A 16,932-nucleotide genomic window follows, 5' to 3' on the forward strand; every position below is an offset into this window, starting at 1 on the left:
GGCCTCCTCTCTGTTCCTCAGACACCGCCAAGCTCCTTCCCGCCCCAGGGCCTTCGCAGATGCTCTTCCTTCTGCCTAGAATCTCGCCGCCAATTCTTTCCAAAGGTGTCTCCTTCACCTCTTTCAGGCATGGCTTAAATGTCACTTCCTCAGAGATGCCCCACCCCCTTCTAACTTTTCTTTATAAGCCGTTCCACAACGTATATGTAACTTGGTTTATCCTCACGGTCTGTTTCCCCCACTCAGTTGTGATCTCTAGGAGAACAGGGACCTTGTCTTTTGTTTCCTTCCCCTCCGCCCCCCGCCCCCGCGCCGCCCCATTTCCCCAGCGCTCTCCACACCAGGCCTGGTACACAGCAAGCGCTCAATAAATACGTGCTAACTGAATGGACCCAAGAGTCCCGCTGCCTAGCAGTAACTTTCTAAGACATGGCTGGCCTCACCCCCAGGACCTGGGAGTGTCCTCGAGCACAGAGCGCGGCCGGCGGCGACCTGGCCGGGGCCGGAACCCGAGGGCAGGGTCCGGAAGGCGCGCTCGGGGGGTTGGCACGGCTCTTCGCCGAGTCTGTGGCGCAGGCGGCAGCGGTGCCAGCCCCGCCGGATCTCCGACTGCACCTGCAACGGAACAGCGCTCAGAGGCGGCGCGGGGCGCGCCATTCCCTGCGCGGCCGGCAGAGGGCGCGGGCGGCGGTCCGGAGCTCTCCCTACCTCCTTGTTGATGAAGCAGTAGAGGACGCTGACCAGAAAGCCCTGCCAGAGGAGGTGCGGGGTTAAATTGGGGGCAGGGGCAGGGTTATAAACACCTCTTAATGAGCTCTGACCCCTTCCAGGCCCCAAACCACCTCGCCTGCCGCCACCCTGGTCCTACACTATTGCAGTCACCTTCTCCCTGGCTCCCAAATCCCCCCTTGCCCTCGCCAGTTTGCTGAGCAATCAGGGCTGGAGGTTAAGAACAGGTGACCCCGGAGGTAGCCTGCTTGGATGTGATCACCGCTTCCCCACTTTCTTCTCCACTTGGGTAAGCTGCTTAACCCCTCTGTGACTCAGTTTCTTCATCTGGAAAATGGAGTAATACAGTGGTGGTCGTGAGATTTGAGGTATTATTAATATGCAGGAAGCTCTAGTGCATGGCACATAGTTAAACCTTTTTCTGAATTTTATCATAACTTACTACATGATTTTATTTATTTATTTATTTATTTGGCCACACTGTGCGGCTTGTGGGATCTTAGTTCCCCAACCAGGGATTGAACCCAGGCCCTCGTCAGTGAAGGCACGGAGTCCTAACCACTGGACCGCCAGGGAATTCCCTATTTATAAACTTTAATAAAGAATTAGTTTTATATTTATATAAACTTATACATATTTTACATATAAATTTAAATAAATATAAAGTATATTTATAATTAAGAAAGTAATTGATATATTAATGCAAGACAATTATTTTATGTGTAATTATTAAGGTATTTCTTATCACTTTCCACGATCCTTTTAATATCTGACTCTGATCACGTCCCTCTGCTCTCCTGGCTCCCACCTCACTCAGAGGAAAAGCCAAAGTCCTCGCTTGGCTCAAGGATCTGCCCAGGTATCTCACCTCTGTCCTATCCTCCCCTTGCTCTCGCTGGCTCCCCCTGCTGAGGCATGCTGACCTTCTTCCATCATGACGGGTACTCTCTCCCACCTCAGGGATCCTGCACTTTGCATTTCTCTTTCTGGAACATTTTCTCCAAATATCTTCCTGGCTTGTTCCCTCATCTTTGGGTCTCTGCTCCAGTGTCTTTTCAGCGAGGCCTTCCCTGACCCCCTGTCTATAACCCCATCCTTCTTTGTTGGCTCCTCATCTCTGTTTTCTTGCTTTCTTTCCCCCCTCCTTTAGGCACGTCTCACCATCTGACATTCTGTATATTTTACTTATATAGCATCTTTAGCATCTGTCTCTCCCACTAGAGGGCAGGCACCATTTGGTTCTTGGCTGTATCCCCATAGTAAGCCTGGAAGAGTGCTTGGTACATAGTAAGTGTTCAATAAAGTTTTGCTGAATGTAATGAATGAACAGCCTTATGAAGTGAGACAAGTATTGTCCCCACTTTAGAGATGAAAAACTGAGGCCCAACAAAGTAAAAAGCAGGGTGGAGGCTAGGGTAGGGCAAGCACGGGCAGGGTGGGCCTTCAACTTCAGGGAGCACTTCCTTAAAATTTGCGCTTTACGTACTTCAGATGCCTCACCCTTGCCCTGGCCCTGAGGTGAAGGCCACAGAGCTGGGAGTGACAACCCAAATTTGGCCCCAGCCCTGGCTGGCCTCAAAGCCCTCTATCTTAACCAGGAAGCAGTACTGCTGGGGCTGCCTGGTCTCCTGTCTCCTCTCTGCTGCTTCCCCAGCCCGGGGACGGCGCTAGCTCAGTATTTTGTGTAGAATGAATGAACAAAATCCCATCTTCACACCCCATTCTGTGGCTGCGCCAGAGAATGATTGTAACCCTCGTGCCCCTCTGAGTAGGAGGACCCCAAGTCAAAGGGTGTAGCTCCTGCACCCTGCTTAGGCACCTGGAAAGAACTGAGGAAGATCTCAAAGCTGAGCTTGGCCAAGCGCAGGGCACCCCGGGCCTGTTCCTCAGTCACGGGAGCAAACACCACCTCGTGGACGCCCAGCAGGGGCACCAGCGTCAGCGTGGAGCGAGCCAGCCTGGGGGTAGAGGGTGGCAGTGGTCCCGCGGCCCCGCGTCCCCCATCTTGCACCCAGCCACCTTCCCCTCCGTCCCCACCGCCCTCCTTCACCTCAGTCGGTAGTCCGGGCAGCGCATCTGTTGCGTCCTCAGCTTTGACGCGAGGATGCCAAGGATGCGGATAAAGATGAGAAAATTAATCTGCGGAGGGAGAGAGAGAGAGACTGAGCCAGTTCTCCCCTCTCAGCCCTACCCCGCACCGCCCCGGCTTCCCAGGATAGGAAATCCCTGAGACCAGCCTGAAAGAGGTGGGGCCGGCCGTACCAAGATGGTTAGCAGGATAGGGGTCCTTATGATCCACCAAATGCCCTTGATATCGTTCCGCTCCCAGCACCTGGAGGAGGGGGAGTAGAGCTAAGGGACAGAAAACCTTAGGCTCGCCGAATTAAGCACTTAAACTCCCCAGGCCCCTCCCACCTTCCTTAACGCCACACCCACATTTCCTTAAAGTCCCGCCCGCTACTATTTAGGCCCAGCCCTCATCCCTCCCCTTCCCGTAGTCCTGGAACCCAACTGTCTAAGCGACCTGTTCCTTTAGACCCCACCCAGGTCCCTAGGTGCAATTAGAACCTCCCCACGTTTCCATCGCACCCCTCCCACGTCCCTCAAAGCTCCGCCCACCTCCCAAGCCCCGCCCCAGACCCGCGACTCACTGCGTGTTCTCGTACAGGTACCTGACGATCACCCAAGGAATGACGAAAAGCGCGGGGGCCCCTGTGCAGACCCAACCCCCGCCCCCCACCCCGCCGCAGCTGTCAGAGCGCGCACGGGCCCCGCCAGGCCCAAGACCCGAGGAATTCCCCGCCGGGAAGGGGAGGCAGAAGCCTAGAGAGGAGAGGAGACCCCCTGAGGTAGACCAGAAGGGTAGCTGGGGGGAGGGGAGGCGCGCTGGGCTGGGCAGGGGACAGGGTCGGGGCTCACCCCAGCCGAGGAGCATGTAGCAGCGGAAGTGGCCCTCCTCGGAGCCTCCCACAAGCACCAGGAGGCTGTGCAGGTAGATGCCCTCCACCAGCAGCCACGTGTAGTTGGCACCCACGCAGTACTGGGTCAAGATCTGGGCCGTGCGACAGGCAGCTAGGGCCTAGGGGGTGGCCAGACAAGAGGAGGGGGCAGTCAGGGCCCCCTCCACCCTCATCTCTTGTCGTCTCTTGACATCAAATATTCTCCTCTCATTCTATATCACCAAAGGATGATATAGAGTTGGTTTCTCTCGCCCTATTCTCTTTCCCTATATGAACTGTCCCACTCTAACCTCTTTAACAATTGGTATCTTACATCTTGCTATCAGAGTTTCCCCCAGATCCCCCCAAATACGGCCTCTCCCACCCCATCTCCTTCTAAGAATTCCACTCAACTACTCCACCTCTCAAAAGGTTTCTCTCATGTCCCACCAGCACAGGGACTCTCCCACCCCTTGGCTTTTTAACGATTGGTATGGCCCAACTTAATAGGTTTTCTCCCCGCTGTCCCTAGACTTTAGTCTCTCCCACCTTGTCCCTCAGGAACAAATTGGTATCCACCAAATCCCCCCACTAGTTAGTTTCTCCCATCCTGCCACCGTCTCACCTCTAGCAGGGGTTCTCTCATCGGTGCGAAAGTCCAAGGATGGGTGAGATACTGAGAGAACGGGAATGGAAAATTCCAATAGAGGAGGTGATGGGGTGGGAGAGTTCAAGGATGGGGGAGGCCGAGTTGGGAGGATCCCTCTCCAATTGTGTTGGAAGGGTCAAGAGAGATTAACTGTCGATAGGGTAGGAGGTAGTAAATGGAATGGGAACCCTCTGGCCTCACCAGAGGAGACAGAATCCCAATTTGAGAAAGAGGGAGATGGTGCTCACCTGGTCCCACAGGATAGGAGCCTGATCCCCAGGGTGGGCGCCGGGCGGAGGAAGCAGACGGTCTCGGGTGAGGATGGCTGCTGCCCGCAGCATGAAAGACGTGAACAGGTTGATGTGGATGTAGTTGCGAGTGCAGCGCAGCCGCCTGGGGGATTTGGAAGGCAGTGTGGGGACCTGTCCTTGGCCACACAGAGTCCCTTAAACTACCCCCCAGCCCTTCCCACAGAACCACCATTGAATGCTTGTTGCCGGTGGAGACTGACTACCCCATCTTACTGGGAACACTGAAGCCCAGTCTCTGCTGCCTCCGCTCAGGGCTGGGGGTCCCACCTGAAGAAACTCAAGATGAGCAAGGCGAGCAGCAGTGTGGCAAGGGACAGGGAGTAGCCCACGGTGTACACAACCTGCAGCCGCTCCAAGCTCAGCCTTTGGTCCTGGGGGTGGGGCAAGAGGACACAGAAATAGAGCTCAGTTCTTCCCCTAGGGCCATAAAGGTGCTGGAGAGATATCTGCTCTTTGTTTCTACCCCACACCCCAGTGTTCTTTTGGGGATCCACCTACCATTGTCTGAGTGGGGCACTCCGCCCCTCAACTCCAAGGCTGGGCATGTGACCAGCCAATCAAAGCATTCTATCTAACACTACACTACACACACACACACACACACACACACACACACAATGATTAGTCGAGGGCAGTTATATGACCCAAATCAGGCCAATGACAGCCAGTCCTGGGACATAAAGTTAGAGCTATTGAGAAAAAGCTCAGTCTTCCTACATTGTTGCTTGGTAGGTGGAATGTGAGCCTGGTACCAGTAGGAGCCACCTTTTCCACCCCACAGAAAAGAGGACACCATCATACAGAAAAACAGAGGAACAATATGGTGAGATTCCCAACCACATCATTTTAGCACCCAGATCCAGCTGTGCCTGAAGCTGTAGGCTTATACTTTTCAATCACAGAAGCCAATATATTTCTTTTTGTTTCTCCTTCAAACAAGGAGCTGAATTTCTGTCACTTGGGACACAGAGTCCTGAACAGTACAAGGGGTTTGAGGCTCTGTCTGAGGCTGCTTTCTGCCTCTGTTTGGACATCCTACCCTGAATCCCTCACCTCTTCTTACCTGAAAAACCCCATTCTTCTCTGGGTTCTCACACTGAGAATGGTCTCTCCAAGGTCCCCATTGACCATCACTGCCACAATGGCGGAGGACAAAGCCTGCAGCCACTGTGGGGAAACGAGGGAGGGGATCAGAGGCACAGAGATGGAGGCAGAAAGACAAATTGTGAGACGAAGGCAGAGATCCAGTGATGATGATGATGATAAACCATTATGTAGCATTTTACACGTATCAATTAATTTAATATTCATAACAAGCCTGTGAACTTGTTACTATCATAAACATCATTTTACAAGCGAGGAAAGTGAGGCGTAAAGAAATTAAATAAACTACCCTAGGTCACACAGCTAGTTAGGCAAGGAAGACCAAGATGTGCAGAAACAGACTCATGAAAAGGAGAGAAAATAAGAACCTGGTGGTCCTCAGAGAGATACAGAGACAGAGAAGGGGCATTATGTGGTGACCCAGCCAGGGGTGGACAGACAGAAGGAGACACCCAGCCAGACAAAGAGGAGCAGGAGAGCTGCGGGGGAGTGGTGTCTGGGGCCAGGGTTAGAAGAGAGCTGTTTGTGTCAGGGGAGGGCCCGGGGTCCACGAGGCAGCTCACCGTGGCGGTTCCAGGGCAGGTACCAGGGGCAGGACGCACGGGCAGTGGCATTGGGTGCAGTGTGGTCCCAGCAGACGTACATATCAAAGGACCCGTTACAGGCGAGGCCTGGGGTGGGCGTGGGGGCCAGATGTCGGGTGGACCTTCTGTACCTCTCGCCCAATGCTTCTCCGCCTTCCACACACAAGCCCTGCCCCAGCCCCGCCCACCTGGAGTGGTCGGGCCCCTGCTCCGTCACAGCTCCTCCCACCAGACCCCAAGGCCCCGCCCACCTTGCGAGCCCTACTCTGGGCTCCTCCCACCAAGCAAGTTCCCGCCGCAGATGCTTCCCACTCTGCAAGGCCCTTGCTAGGCTCCACCCCAAACTCCCTCTTCGAGGTCCACTTTAGGTCCCACCCACCTAGTGTAGGCCCCGCCCAAGACCCCTCCCCTTTCAAGGTTCATCTCAGGCCTCTCCCACGCAGCCCACATTTAACACAGACTTCTCTCTCAGGCCCCGCGGGTCAGTCCTAGGCCGGCCTCAAGCCCACCCCTCTCAGCCCCAGCCCTTCTCTTGCCCCCAGATCTCCACCCCTGTCACACCTGCTGGGGGCGCCGCGGCCTCCAGTGTCTCCTGGCACTCCCTGCGGTACCGTTCCCAACGCTGGTACAGCTCTCCCGCCGTCTGCCCCTCAGAGCCTGCCTACAAAAAGAGAGAAGGGAGGACCCCCCAACCCCGCCCCGCGCTGACCCCTGCTCCCAGGCAGCGTGGTTCCTGAGGGCCAGAAACACCCTAGAGGGACTTGGAGGGGCTGTCCTGCTTTGCTCAGGAGTCTTGGGTGGCTTAGAAACCTCTTCTAAGTCTTGAGGGGTGCCTAGAAACCACCAGGGGAGTTGCTGTGGGGAACTGAAAACCTTCAGGAAATTTACGGGAAGGAGGCGGGGAGGTATTAAAACAATCTTCCCAGTGGGATAAGACTTAAAAGCCGGCCCCAGACATCCCTCCAAGCCTTGAACTCCTTGGCTCCTCGGGTTCTCACCTCCGCCCTCCGGAGCAGCGGCTCCCACAGCGAGAGCAGCAGTAGCGGCCACCAGGGCGGACAGTTCGGCATCGTGTGGGAGGCAGGGCATGGGGGGCGAAGGGTCCGGTCACGCAAGGGCAGCCGGCTCTGGGGGTCCGAGGGCAGAATCAGGAGCCGCCGCCCTCCTCCCCCAGCCCCAGCGCCACCCCGCAGAGGGATTCAGGTACCCGGAGGCAGCGCCCCCCTCCCCCAAGAGTGGTGATTCTGGGCGGGGGGGGGGAGTGGTGAGGAGTGGGGGGAGACCGAGATCCAACACCTGATTCCCGGGCCCGCTCCCGGCTGTTTCTGGGGCAGCGGCGGTAGAAGGGGGCTGTTTGCTGGGAGTGCGGTTGCCTTAGAGCCATGCTGGGCAAAAGTGCCAGTGTCACCCGGAGTATAGACCTAGAGACTCCGGGGAACCTGGGGACCGCCTTGGAGAGGAGGGCACGGAGCTTGAAATGACTCTTGAAGTTCCCACTCTCCCAAAGGGTTTTCAAACGCGGATAGGAACTCGACCGTATCAAACTTTCCCTACTGTGGATAAAACCCAGAGTCAGTGGGACAATCCTCTCCTTAGGGGCCAGAGAGGCATCAGACCCTCTTAGGTCTGCAGGGGTCCAGATGTCTGGAAATCGGTCTAACCCCCAACACCCCACACCCGGCACCATGTAGGGAAAGGGGAAAGCAAGGAGGATCTCGGTTGGAGCCCCAGAAAGACACAGAGTCACAGAGGCATGAGACAAATATAGAGACTGAGAGACACAGAGACAGACAGGATGAGACACACAGCAAGAGACCAGAGACCAAAAGGCAGAGGAAGACAGAGACAAAAAGGTAGGCTAGGAGACAAAGAGGAAATAGAGACACGGAGAGAGATACAGAGAATGGGAGAAAGAGGCAGAGATACAGAGCTATCTAGAGGCTAAACAGAGATTGTGAGATGTGGAGACAGAGATGCTGAGAGACAGACAGAAGGAGGATAGAGACTGTGGGCACAGAGAGGCGGAGGGACAAAGGCACAGGTTAAGAAATGGAGAAAGAGGGGCCCAGAGACTTGAGGGGGACGTGGGGCAGGGGGAACGGACTGGGATGGGGGGAGCCCTCACCTGTTCCCAGCCCTCCTCTCGATCACTTGCTTCTGACGCTGCTGCTTCCACTGCCTCGCCTGGGCTCTGGAAGAGGTGACAGCCTGGGGTGGTGGGAGGGGGCGGGGCCAGGGCGGGCCAAGGAACAGGAAGGGGGAGCTCCGGGGCAGAGACCCAGCACAGGGGGCCAGTTGCGTGTGAGTGTCACAGCCACTCAGGGTCACGTGGGAGAGCAGTCACTGTCATCATCCTGAGGACCACCCCCCTCCCAGGGTGCACAGCCTCTCACATTGTCCCACCCGTCCCACCCAGCCACTGCACACGGAGTCGCAGTCACACACAGTGTCACGCACAATCCCATACACCCAGCCGCAGGGAGACATGACACAGAATCTCACACACTGTTCCTCACAGAACATGTTCTCCATGTTCATTCACAGTCCTACAATCCAGCGTCACACCAGAGACCCAAAGTCTCTCCCCCACAGGCTGACAGTCATTCGCAGTGACACAGCCACATACCTGGGGCGTGGACTCCTCCGCTCACACGGAAACACAATCACAGCTTCCCACAGTCCCAATGATACAGTGTCCATCACACACACATTCACACCATCACTAGGTCACATCACAAACACTGTCTGTCTCCCCCACTGGCCTGTGTGCCCCATGAGGACAGGGCCAGGGCATCTCAGTCACCACTGGGTCCCCAGCATCACTCAGCACAGGTTGGGGGATAGAGCAGAGGCTCAAAGAATGATGGTCGACGAAATAAAGGCACACAGTTCTAGGGTTTCTCACACAGTCATACAATCCTTTAATGACGCGATCTGAAGGTAACACACAATGTTACACAACTCTACCCATTAACACGCTCACACATCGAGTCACGCACTTCACATAATCACCTACAGAGTCCACAGTCATATTCCAACAACACACATTCCCCAAGTGTCACTAAGGCACACTCTCATGAGCTCCCGGTGTCACACTGTCACACTGTCATCCTCAGTCACACCCGGTGCTAAGGTCATACAAACATGCAACTCTCCATCACAGCCTCACCTGCACTCACAAGTCACATACAGTCACACACTGTCACACAGTTTTCCACAGGATCACACATCATCATCCCATGATCACACACGAACCTATAGCCTCACGCGATCTCCTGGTCACAGTCACCACTGAATCACATGCCTCCTTGCAATCTCCACTTTCAGTCTCTTCCTTTGCTCTGAAATGCGGAGAATATTTGGCTTAGAAACTGCGTCCCAGCTCTCAGCACTCTTTTCCCCCTTTAATACAAATCACCAATTCCTGCACGTTAATCATACTAGTAACATTCATGAGCATACACTCCCTGGGGAGCTGTGAGATAAATGGGACAGAGGTGAGTCTGCCCATTTTGCAGAGGAGAAACTGAGGCCCAGAGGCCCCGGGAGGGGCAGGGAGTAAGGGTGGCGTGAGATCCAGCACCAGAGGCTAAAAGGAGACCAGTCTGGGGGAGGGGGGTTGACATGGGGTGGGTCCTGGCTTCCTGACCTCCAGCTGGCCTCCCTGCTCCCTGCCCCACATTCCTGGCGCCCTCTGGGTCCTGGGAAAGGCTCGGTTCTTGAAGTGGAGAGGGGAGGGGTCTGAGATTGCCCGGCACCTCGGGAAGAGGCTGGGGTTGGGAGGGAGTCTCTTCTTGGCCTCAAGAGCGCCTGGGGGTCACTTGCTAGGGATGGGAAGGTGGGGGGAGGCTGGAAAGTGGGAGGAGAGAGGCTGGGGGCGGGAGGGGGAAGCAGGCGAGAGGAACTGAGGTGGTGAGAGAGACAGGAAAAGAAACCAAGGACCAAGATAAACCAGAGACAGGCAGAGAAAGGCAGAGACAGGAAGAGGCAGAGACGACAGAGACCAAGAGAGACAGATAGTGAGAAAGAAATAGAAAAGGACAGAAAAGTAGAGAGAAATACCGAGAGAGAGAGTGAGAGAGAACAAAACAAAACAGGGGAGAGAAAACAGGGACCAAGAGAGGGAGAAAGACAGAGAGAGAATAGGTACAAATTTGGAAGATGGAGATGTGGAGGGGTGGAGGGAGAGAGAGCCTGAAAGACGGGGCCCTGAGGAGAGATAACCAAGGCAGGAGCCGGGAGATGAGTAGCCTACTGGAGCTCAGAGCCCCTCACCCCTCCCTCATCAAGTCCCTCTGGGAAAACACAGGGCAGAACAGAGCACTGGGTGGGGGGGGGGCGTGAAGGACAGGAGGGGTGATGCCTGGGTCCCCGACTGGACCCCTGCCCATCTCAGCCCTCCTGGGGCTTTTACAGCCTCCCAGGGTCTGGGGAGGAGGAACCAGGGCCACAGGGTGGCCACAGGGTGGCTAGAGGGGCCCTCCCCCATCCCCACGCTCAGAGCTTCTGGAAACTGCAGTCAGAGAAGCAGCCTGCCCTCTCCCCCTGTTCTTCTCTCTCTGTCATCCATCTCTCTCCACGCCATCTTCTCTCTCCTCGATCTGAATCTCTCCTTTCTCCTTTCCTCCAAGCCCGCATTCAGTTCGTCTGTCTTCCGCTCTTGTTGGCTAGACTGTCTTTTCTCTTCCCTCCAGGTTTCCTTTTGCCCCCTCCTCATTTCTCTTGCTCACTCCATTCTCCAGGTCAGTCTCTTCTTGCCTGTCTTGAAGCTTTCTCCTTTCTCATCCCTCTTTTCCCATCTCGTCTCAGGGTGTCTGTCTGTTTTTCTCTCTCCATGTCCTCTGGTCCCGGGTCTCCAGGCTGTTGTTCCCTCCACCCCAGGCCTGACCAGGCAGTGCTCCCCCCAACTCAGGATGCAGTGGTGGGGAGGAAGCTGGGGGACCTGTGCCTCCCCCCATGGGGCTGCCTGGCCAAGAAGAGCCTGCGGGGAGCAGGCAGGGGCCTGCAGTGCCGGCAGATGGTGCAGGAGAAATGAGGCAGAGAGAGATGGGGAGAGGGGGGCCCCATAGGGACTGAGGCCAGAAATGGGAGGCCAAGATGGCCCCCTGGGGACTGCGGAGAGACAAGGCCTGAAGGACAGAAACCCAGAGAGAGACACACACACACAGGATCCAGAGAAAGACAGGAACCCAGAGACAGAGATGCAGAGATGGGGGCCTAGAGAGACCAACACAAAAAAACATGGGACTCAAGAGAGAGACAGAGACAAAGAAGGACATGAGACCCAGAGAGACAGAGACAAGACCCGAAGAGAGCCGGACATAGAGACATAATACCAAGAGAGACACAGAGACGTGGAGAAACCTAGGGATGGGAACCCAAAGAGAGAGAGAGAGAGAGAGTAAAAGGACAGAGAAAGAGACTCAGAGAGAGGAGACCTGAGAGACAGAGACCCAGAGACAGGTATCAGAGAGATAATCAGAGACAGAGATGAAGAAATGGTCCAGAGAGACAGAGAGACTTGGAACACAGATAAATGAGGATGGGGATAACTCTCAAAGACACAATCAGACAGAGATGAGACAGAGATGAGGCCTGGCTCCCCTCACCCTCTTCCAGGAGCGGGGGTGCTTCCCCTGACCCTGCCTCTCCCCCCTCCCTGCCCCCCCCCCCCCTGCCGCACGTCCCCCCTCTCCATAGCAACCCTCCCAGATCCTGAGGGCAAATATTGTCCTGGGCAGAAGCAGCGGGGCTGTGTTGACATAATCTCTCGCTGGTGGGCTGAGGGCTCCAGGGAACCAAGAGGCCAGGATGGGAGGGCAGGAGAGCAGCGGGGCTCTCCGCTGGGGCCCCAAAGACAGCTCCCACCTGCCACCACCTCCAGATCAAGGTGCAATGCTCCCTGCCCTGGGAGGAGCCTCTGAGACACTCAAACCTGGAGCCCTGGCTGCCCCCTGGTGGTGGTGGGCCATCCCTCAAGCCCATTTTCTAGCATCACGGAGAGCAGGCTGGCATTTTCCTCCTGGTTTGTACTTACTTTATTTTGTTTTATGTTATATTAATTAATTTATTTTTTAATTTTATTTTTTGGCTGCACCACGCGACTTGTGGATCTTAGCTCTCCGACCAGGGATCGAACCCGTGCCCTCGGCAGTGAAAGCGTTGGAGGTCCTAACCACTGGACCACCAGGGAAGTCCCCTTTCCTGGTTTTTAGAATCTGGCTCCTCCTCCCTCTCCTCCCAGCCCCTACTCTGATCCAGGACCCTCCTCTCCCTGTTCTGCTGCCCCAGTCGTGTCCCTCTCCTTTCCATCCATCCCCCAACCTCCCCAGAGCAGTCAGGCAGTGAGAGCGGTCCTGCTAAGGCACAAACCTGTCCCTGTCCCTTTCCTGCTCAGAACCTGCCATGGCTCCCCAGTGCCTTCAAGAGAAAGCGCAGGCTCCTCTCACAGCCTTCCAGGCCTTTGCTGAGCTCTCCAGCCTTCTCTCCATCACTTCCCAACTCTTCAAACCCTTTCCAGCACCCCCAACCTCGGTTCCAGCGGTTTTTTCTGCCTCAAATACCTCCACACAATTTTGGTCAAGTCTTCCAAGCCCACCTCAAAATTAGCTCAGTCACTAAACAAATAATGATTTCCTCTCCTGGACCATGAGCTCTGCGAGGGCAGGGCTGGGGCTATCTCAGTCACTACTGGGTCCCCAGCATTACCCAACACGGGTTCGGCACAGAGGTGGATTCAATTTACTTTATTGGGTACTTGTTATGTATCAGGCCCCGGGCTTGGTGACGCTGGGGGCCTGGATGGCCAAGATAGCCCTTGCCCTGCCCTCATGGAGCTCCCAGCCCAGGTATAGACTTAGGGAGACAGACTAACAGAAGGAGAGGTAGAAAGAGAAACACAAAGAAAGAAAGAGTCAGGAAGACAGAGGGAAGGGACTTCCCTGGCAGTCCAGTGGTTAAGATTCCATACTTCCACTGCAGGGGCTATGGGTTCGATCCCTGTTCGGGGAACTAAGATCCTGCATGCCACATGGCATGGTCAAAAAAAAAAAAAAGAGGCTGAGAAAAAAAACAGAGTCCAAAATCAGGCTAATTAATAATAATGATTGTACCATATATTAGGCATTTTACATATATGTATCTTCACTTGATTCCCCATAACAGACCTGTGGCAGAGGCATTTTCATTTCCATTTTCCAGAAGAAGAAACTGAGGCTCAGAGAGGGGCAGTAACTTGCTCAAGGTGACATAGCTCATAAGTGATGCATCAAGGACCCAATTTCCAGGCGGAGACATAAAGAGAGACAGAGACAGAGTTGAGAGAGAAAAGCAGCTGGAAACCTAGAAGAGAGAGAAGGAAACCTAGAGGCAGAGAGAAAAGACAAAGCATGACGGTGAGCCCTGCTCCCACCCCCCTGGCAAAGCTGCCCCCTCCCCCCTCCTGTCACCCGGGCCTTTAACATCTCCCTGAGAAAGCACTTGTAATAAAACTAGCTCCATTAGCCGTACCGAAAAGCCACTGTGCCGAGCAGCACTTGACAGGCATGAGCTCACTGAACCTGCTATTCTCCCCTGGGAAGTGGGTGGTGGGATGACTCCCGTTTGGCAGAGAAGGAAAAGCCAAGCTATTGGGCCAAGGTCACTGTGCGCACACAGGGCAAGGACTGACTCATCTTTGTGTGTCACCTGCCCCAACAACCCACCAGCCTAAACTCCTCCCCCTGTGGTTCCTTCATTCACAACCTGGTTGCACTTCCCACCCCCAACACACAGAGCCTTCAGGATCTGAACTCCCTTGGGCTCCCACAGGCCTCTGGGGACACTCCGGTAACAGCCCTTAGCACATTGCAGCCTGCTGCACACCGTTCTGTATGTAGGAGTCTGATTTCCCCTCTCCTAGAATCGGAGCTCAGGGAGGTGGAGGGTGGGAGAAATGGGAGTTTGGGAAGCAGGAAATCTGAGTTCCTGCATTGTTTCTGTCAGTAACACAGTTAGCTGTGATCGTAGAAGGATAATGGCCCACGTCTATTTTGGTCATCACTTGGAACCCGTTATTGGTCTTATATAGTAGGCTTCACTGAGAAATGAATAGGGGGTTGCTGTCATTTTATGTGTGCCTACTGTGTGCCAGGCACTGTTCTCATGGGTGATTTACATAGGTGGCCTCACTAGGGCTTATGGAGGATACAGTGACAAACTGCCACATCTGCCCACAATCTTCGAGGTCCTGCAAGATCTGCAGGCCATTACCCTCCTTCACCTCATCTACTGCCTGCTCTCCTCTTCCTCCACAGCTCCATCCTCACCAGTCTTCTTGTTGCCCCAGAAATATGCCAAACTCATACTTACCTCTGGACCTTTGCACTTACTCTTCCCTCTGCGTGGAAATCTACTTCCTGCCCCCCCTTGTGTGACTGCTTCCTTCTTGTCATTTACATCTCAGCTTAAATGTCATTTCCTCAGAAAGGCTTTCGCTGGCCCCACTCTCTCTAAATTAGCCTCACCCTTCCATCCCTGACCATATCACTCTGTCTTATCTCTGTAATGCCAGGAGCTGAAATTATCTTACGAGCTCTGTGTCTGGTTCTTTATCTGTAAAATGGTGATGGAAATAGGACTTGCGATGAAGATAACTGAGTGCTTGGCACACAGTAAGTGCTCAATAAATGTTAGCTATTACTATTTACTTGTTTTCTGTATTGTAGTTTACTTCCTCCACAAACTGCACAGTCCACGAGGGCAAACTCTGGGGCTGACTTGCTTATCACTGAAACTCCAGCACTTAGAACAGAGCTTGGCACCTAATAGGCACTCAGTAAACATTTTTATTTATTTATTTATTTATATTTATTTTTGTCTGCGTTGGGTCTTCGTTGCTGCGCGCGTGCTTTCTCTAGCTGCGGAGAGTGGGGGCTACTCTTCGTTGCGGTGCGAGGGCTTCTCGTGGCGGTGGCTTCTTTTGTTGCGAGGCTCTAGGTGCGTGGGCTTCAGTAGTTGTGGCATGCAGGCTCAGTAGTTGTGGCTCGCAGTCTCTAGAGCACAGGCTCAGTAGTTGTGGCACGCTGGCTTATTTGCTCCATGGCATGTGGGATCTTCCCGGACCAGGGATCGAACACGTGACCCTGCATTGGCAGGCGGATTCTCAAACACTGCGCCACCAGGGAAGTCCCAAAATTTTCAAATGAATGAAAGAAGTAGGCACGATATGACCCCCCACTTTCCAGATGTGGAAACTGAGGCTCAAGGTCACAATCAGAAACTGGTGCAGTCAGGATTCAAACCCAGACCAATTTGGTTCCAAAGCCCTGGGCTTCCAAGGCCTGCTTGTGTCCAGAGGCAAATCTCTTCTGCTTTGGGCTCACTTCCCACCGCTATAAGGCATGTTCTGGGTCATTTCTAGGTGCTGACCCTCAATGGAGACTTGGAGAAGGTGGTCCAGTATTGTTTAAGTCCATTGTCAGCTTTTCTACCCTCCCCTCTCCCCCCAACTTCGGAGGCGGCTCCGACTGACACCGCCAGCCATCCAGGCATCACAGCTGGGCCTTTGTCAAAACCCGGACTGGATAATAAGGTTGTGGGAGATGAACGCTGTAGGGGAGGAGCTAAGGGCCTGGGGCGGCCAATAGGAAAGTGGAAGGAAAGGTTAGGGAGGGACTAACAGACTTGGGGGTAGGGGTATAAACTTAAGGGGCGGAGCCAATCCTATCAGGAGGCTGAGTCAAGGGCTCTGGGCCAAGAACCATCGCCCTGAGATGCTTAGGGGGCGGTGCCAAAAGCTCTGGGGGCGGGAATAGAACTTTAACTCCCCCCTCAGGATTCTGGGGGTGGAGCTAAGAGCCCTGGGGGCGGGCGTAGATAGAATAAACAAGAGTTCTAAGAAATGAGCTAGAATAAGAGTTCCAGGGCGGAGCTAGTGGATATCTGGGCGGATTTGAGACTCTGGGGTCAGGCTCTAGTCTTGCAAGGTGGCTTCTCGAAAATCCAGTAAAAGATTAGGGAGGTTTGCGGGGTGTGTGGTGTCTTCTTCCACCCTATCTTCCTCTAAGAGCCGGGGGCTATGCTTCAGGCTGAAAAGCAGAGAAGGCCCTGCCCCTTCCAAACCTTCTGCATTCCTATTGGCGGAGGGGGCCTGCGAGACAGGCTCTCATTGGTCCTGAACAGGCGAGGGTGTCTAGAGAGAATACGCGCCTGTTGTGGGCGGGACCAGACAGTACCGAGGGGTATCTCGGGTCAGCCAATCCCGGCCCGAAGATTGTGTTGGGGGGCCTGGCAGGGGGTGTCCCGACAGCCCCCCCCCCTTTCTGGGCATCCTGGGGGATGACCCCGGTGCCAGGCCCGGCGTCGGCCGCCTGATGCCGGGCGGGCCGAGCCGGGGATGCTGGAACGAAGGGCGTTGCTATGGCAACGGGAGGCAGGGCCTGGGGGGGGGAGCCCAGGCCCGAGCTGGGGCCGGGGGGGCTGGCGGTGGCTGTGGCGGGGCGATGGCGGAGCGCGGCCCGGCCTTCTGCGGCCTCTACGACACGTCCTCCCTGCTTCAATACTGCAACGGTGAGACCCCTCCTCAGTTCCGACCCTGGCCCCGCCCAGGGCTGGACCTATCTCCTCCTGCCCCAACC

General features: G+C 55.0%; 2 protein-coding genes across 12 annotated transcripts in view; one reads left to right on the forward strand and one right to left on the reverse strand.

Annotated features, from left to right (window-relative positions):
* Window positions 1–16,932, forward strand: part of EML2 (EMAP like 2) — a 42,480-nt gene that overhangs the window by 1,210 nt on the left and 24,338 nt on the right. Inside the window, exon 1 of one of the 5 annotated variants that reach the window (XR_005017492.1) lies at window positions 15,488–16,864. The exons of 1 other annotated variant lie outside the window; for it this stretch is intronic. Coding sequence is in view for 2 of the 4 variants with exons in the window: in XM_036834147.1 (XP_036690042.1) it covers window positions 16,669–16,864 (196 nt within the window). In the remaining 2 variants the exon portion in view is untranslated. Of the gene's footprint in view, window positions 1–15,487; window positions 16,865–16,932 lie in introns of those variants that run through there. 3 more of the 5 variants (XR_005017493.1, XM_036834147.1, XM_036834148.1) reach the window with 3 other exon arrangements.
* Window positions 335–10,093, reverse strand: GIPR (gastric inhibitory polypeptide receptor). 7 transcript variants are annotated; one of them, XM_036834157.1, is made up of 17 exons: window positions 9,966–10,093; window positions 9,572–9,657; window positions 8,442–8,507; window positions 7,315–7,443; window positions 6,878–6,973; window positions 6,296–6,403; window positions 5,692–5,795; window positions 4,896–4,999; window positions 4,566–4,710; window positions 4,294–4,344; window positions 3,649–3,808; window positions 3,381–3,441; window positions 2,992–3,061; window positions 2,780–2,868; window positions 2,549–2,687; window positions 709–750; window positions 335–615 (listed from the first exon to the last, which is right to left on the reverse strand). In XM_036834157.1, exons 4-17 carry the CDS (start codon window positions 7,403–7,405, stop codon window positions 409–411), a joined length of 1,467 nt encoding a protein of 488 aa, XP_036690052.1. In that variant the 5' UTR covers window positions 7,406–7,443; window positions 8,442–8,507; window positions 9,572–9,657; window positions 9,966–10,093; the 3' UTR covers window positions 335–408. The 7 variants fall into 7 exon arrangements, with proteins under 7 accessions (XP_036690052.1, XP_036690051.1, XP_036690053.1 ...); XM_036834156.1 differs by lacking the exon at window positions 4,294–4,344 and adding an exon at window positions 7,613–7,869 and having other exon boundaries at window positions 335–750; window positions 6,878–6,977; window positions 9,584–9,657; XM_036834158.1 differs by lacking the exon at window positions 4,294–4,344.

Source organism: Balaenoptera musculus, chromosome 19 (genome assembly GCF_009873245.2).
Source record: "Balaenoptera musculus isolate JJ_BM4_2016_0621 chromosome 19, mBalMus1.pri.v3, whole genome shotgun sequence".
In the NCBI taxonomy this organism is placed as follows: domain Eukaryota; kingdom Metazoa; phylum Chordata; class Mammalia; order Artiodactyla; family Balaenopteridae; genus Balaenoptera; species Balaenoptera musculus.

Excerpts from the sequence above, each read along its gene's own strand:
- GIPR (XM_036834153.1), bottom strand. The coding sequence starts at position 7,386 with ATGCCGAACTGTCCGCCCTGGTGGCCGCTACTGCTGCTCTCGCTGTGG. Across the intron at positions 6,404-6,877 it reads GGCCGCGGCGCCCCCAGCAG|GCCTCGCCTGTAACGGGTCC; the intron begins GTGTGACAGGGG and ends CGCCCACCCCAG. Across the intron at positions 751-2,548 it reads TCTTCCTCAGTTCTTTCCAG|GGCTTTCTGGTCAGCGTCCT; the intron begins GTGCCTAAGCAG and ends CTCCTCTGGCAG.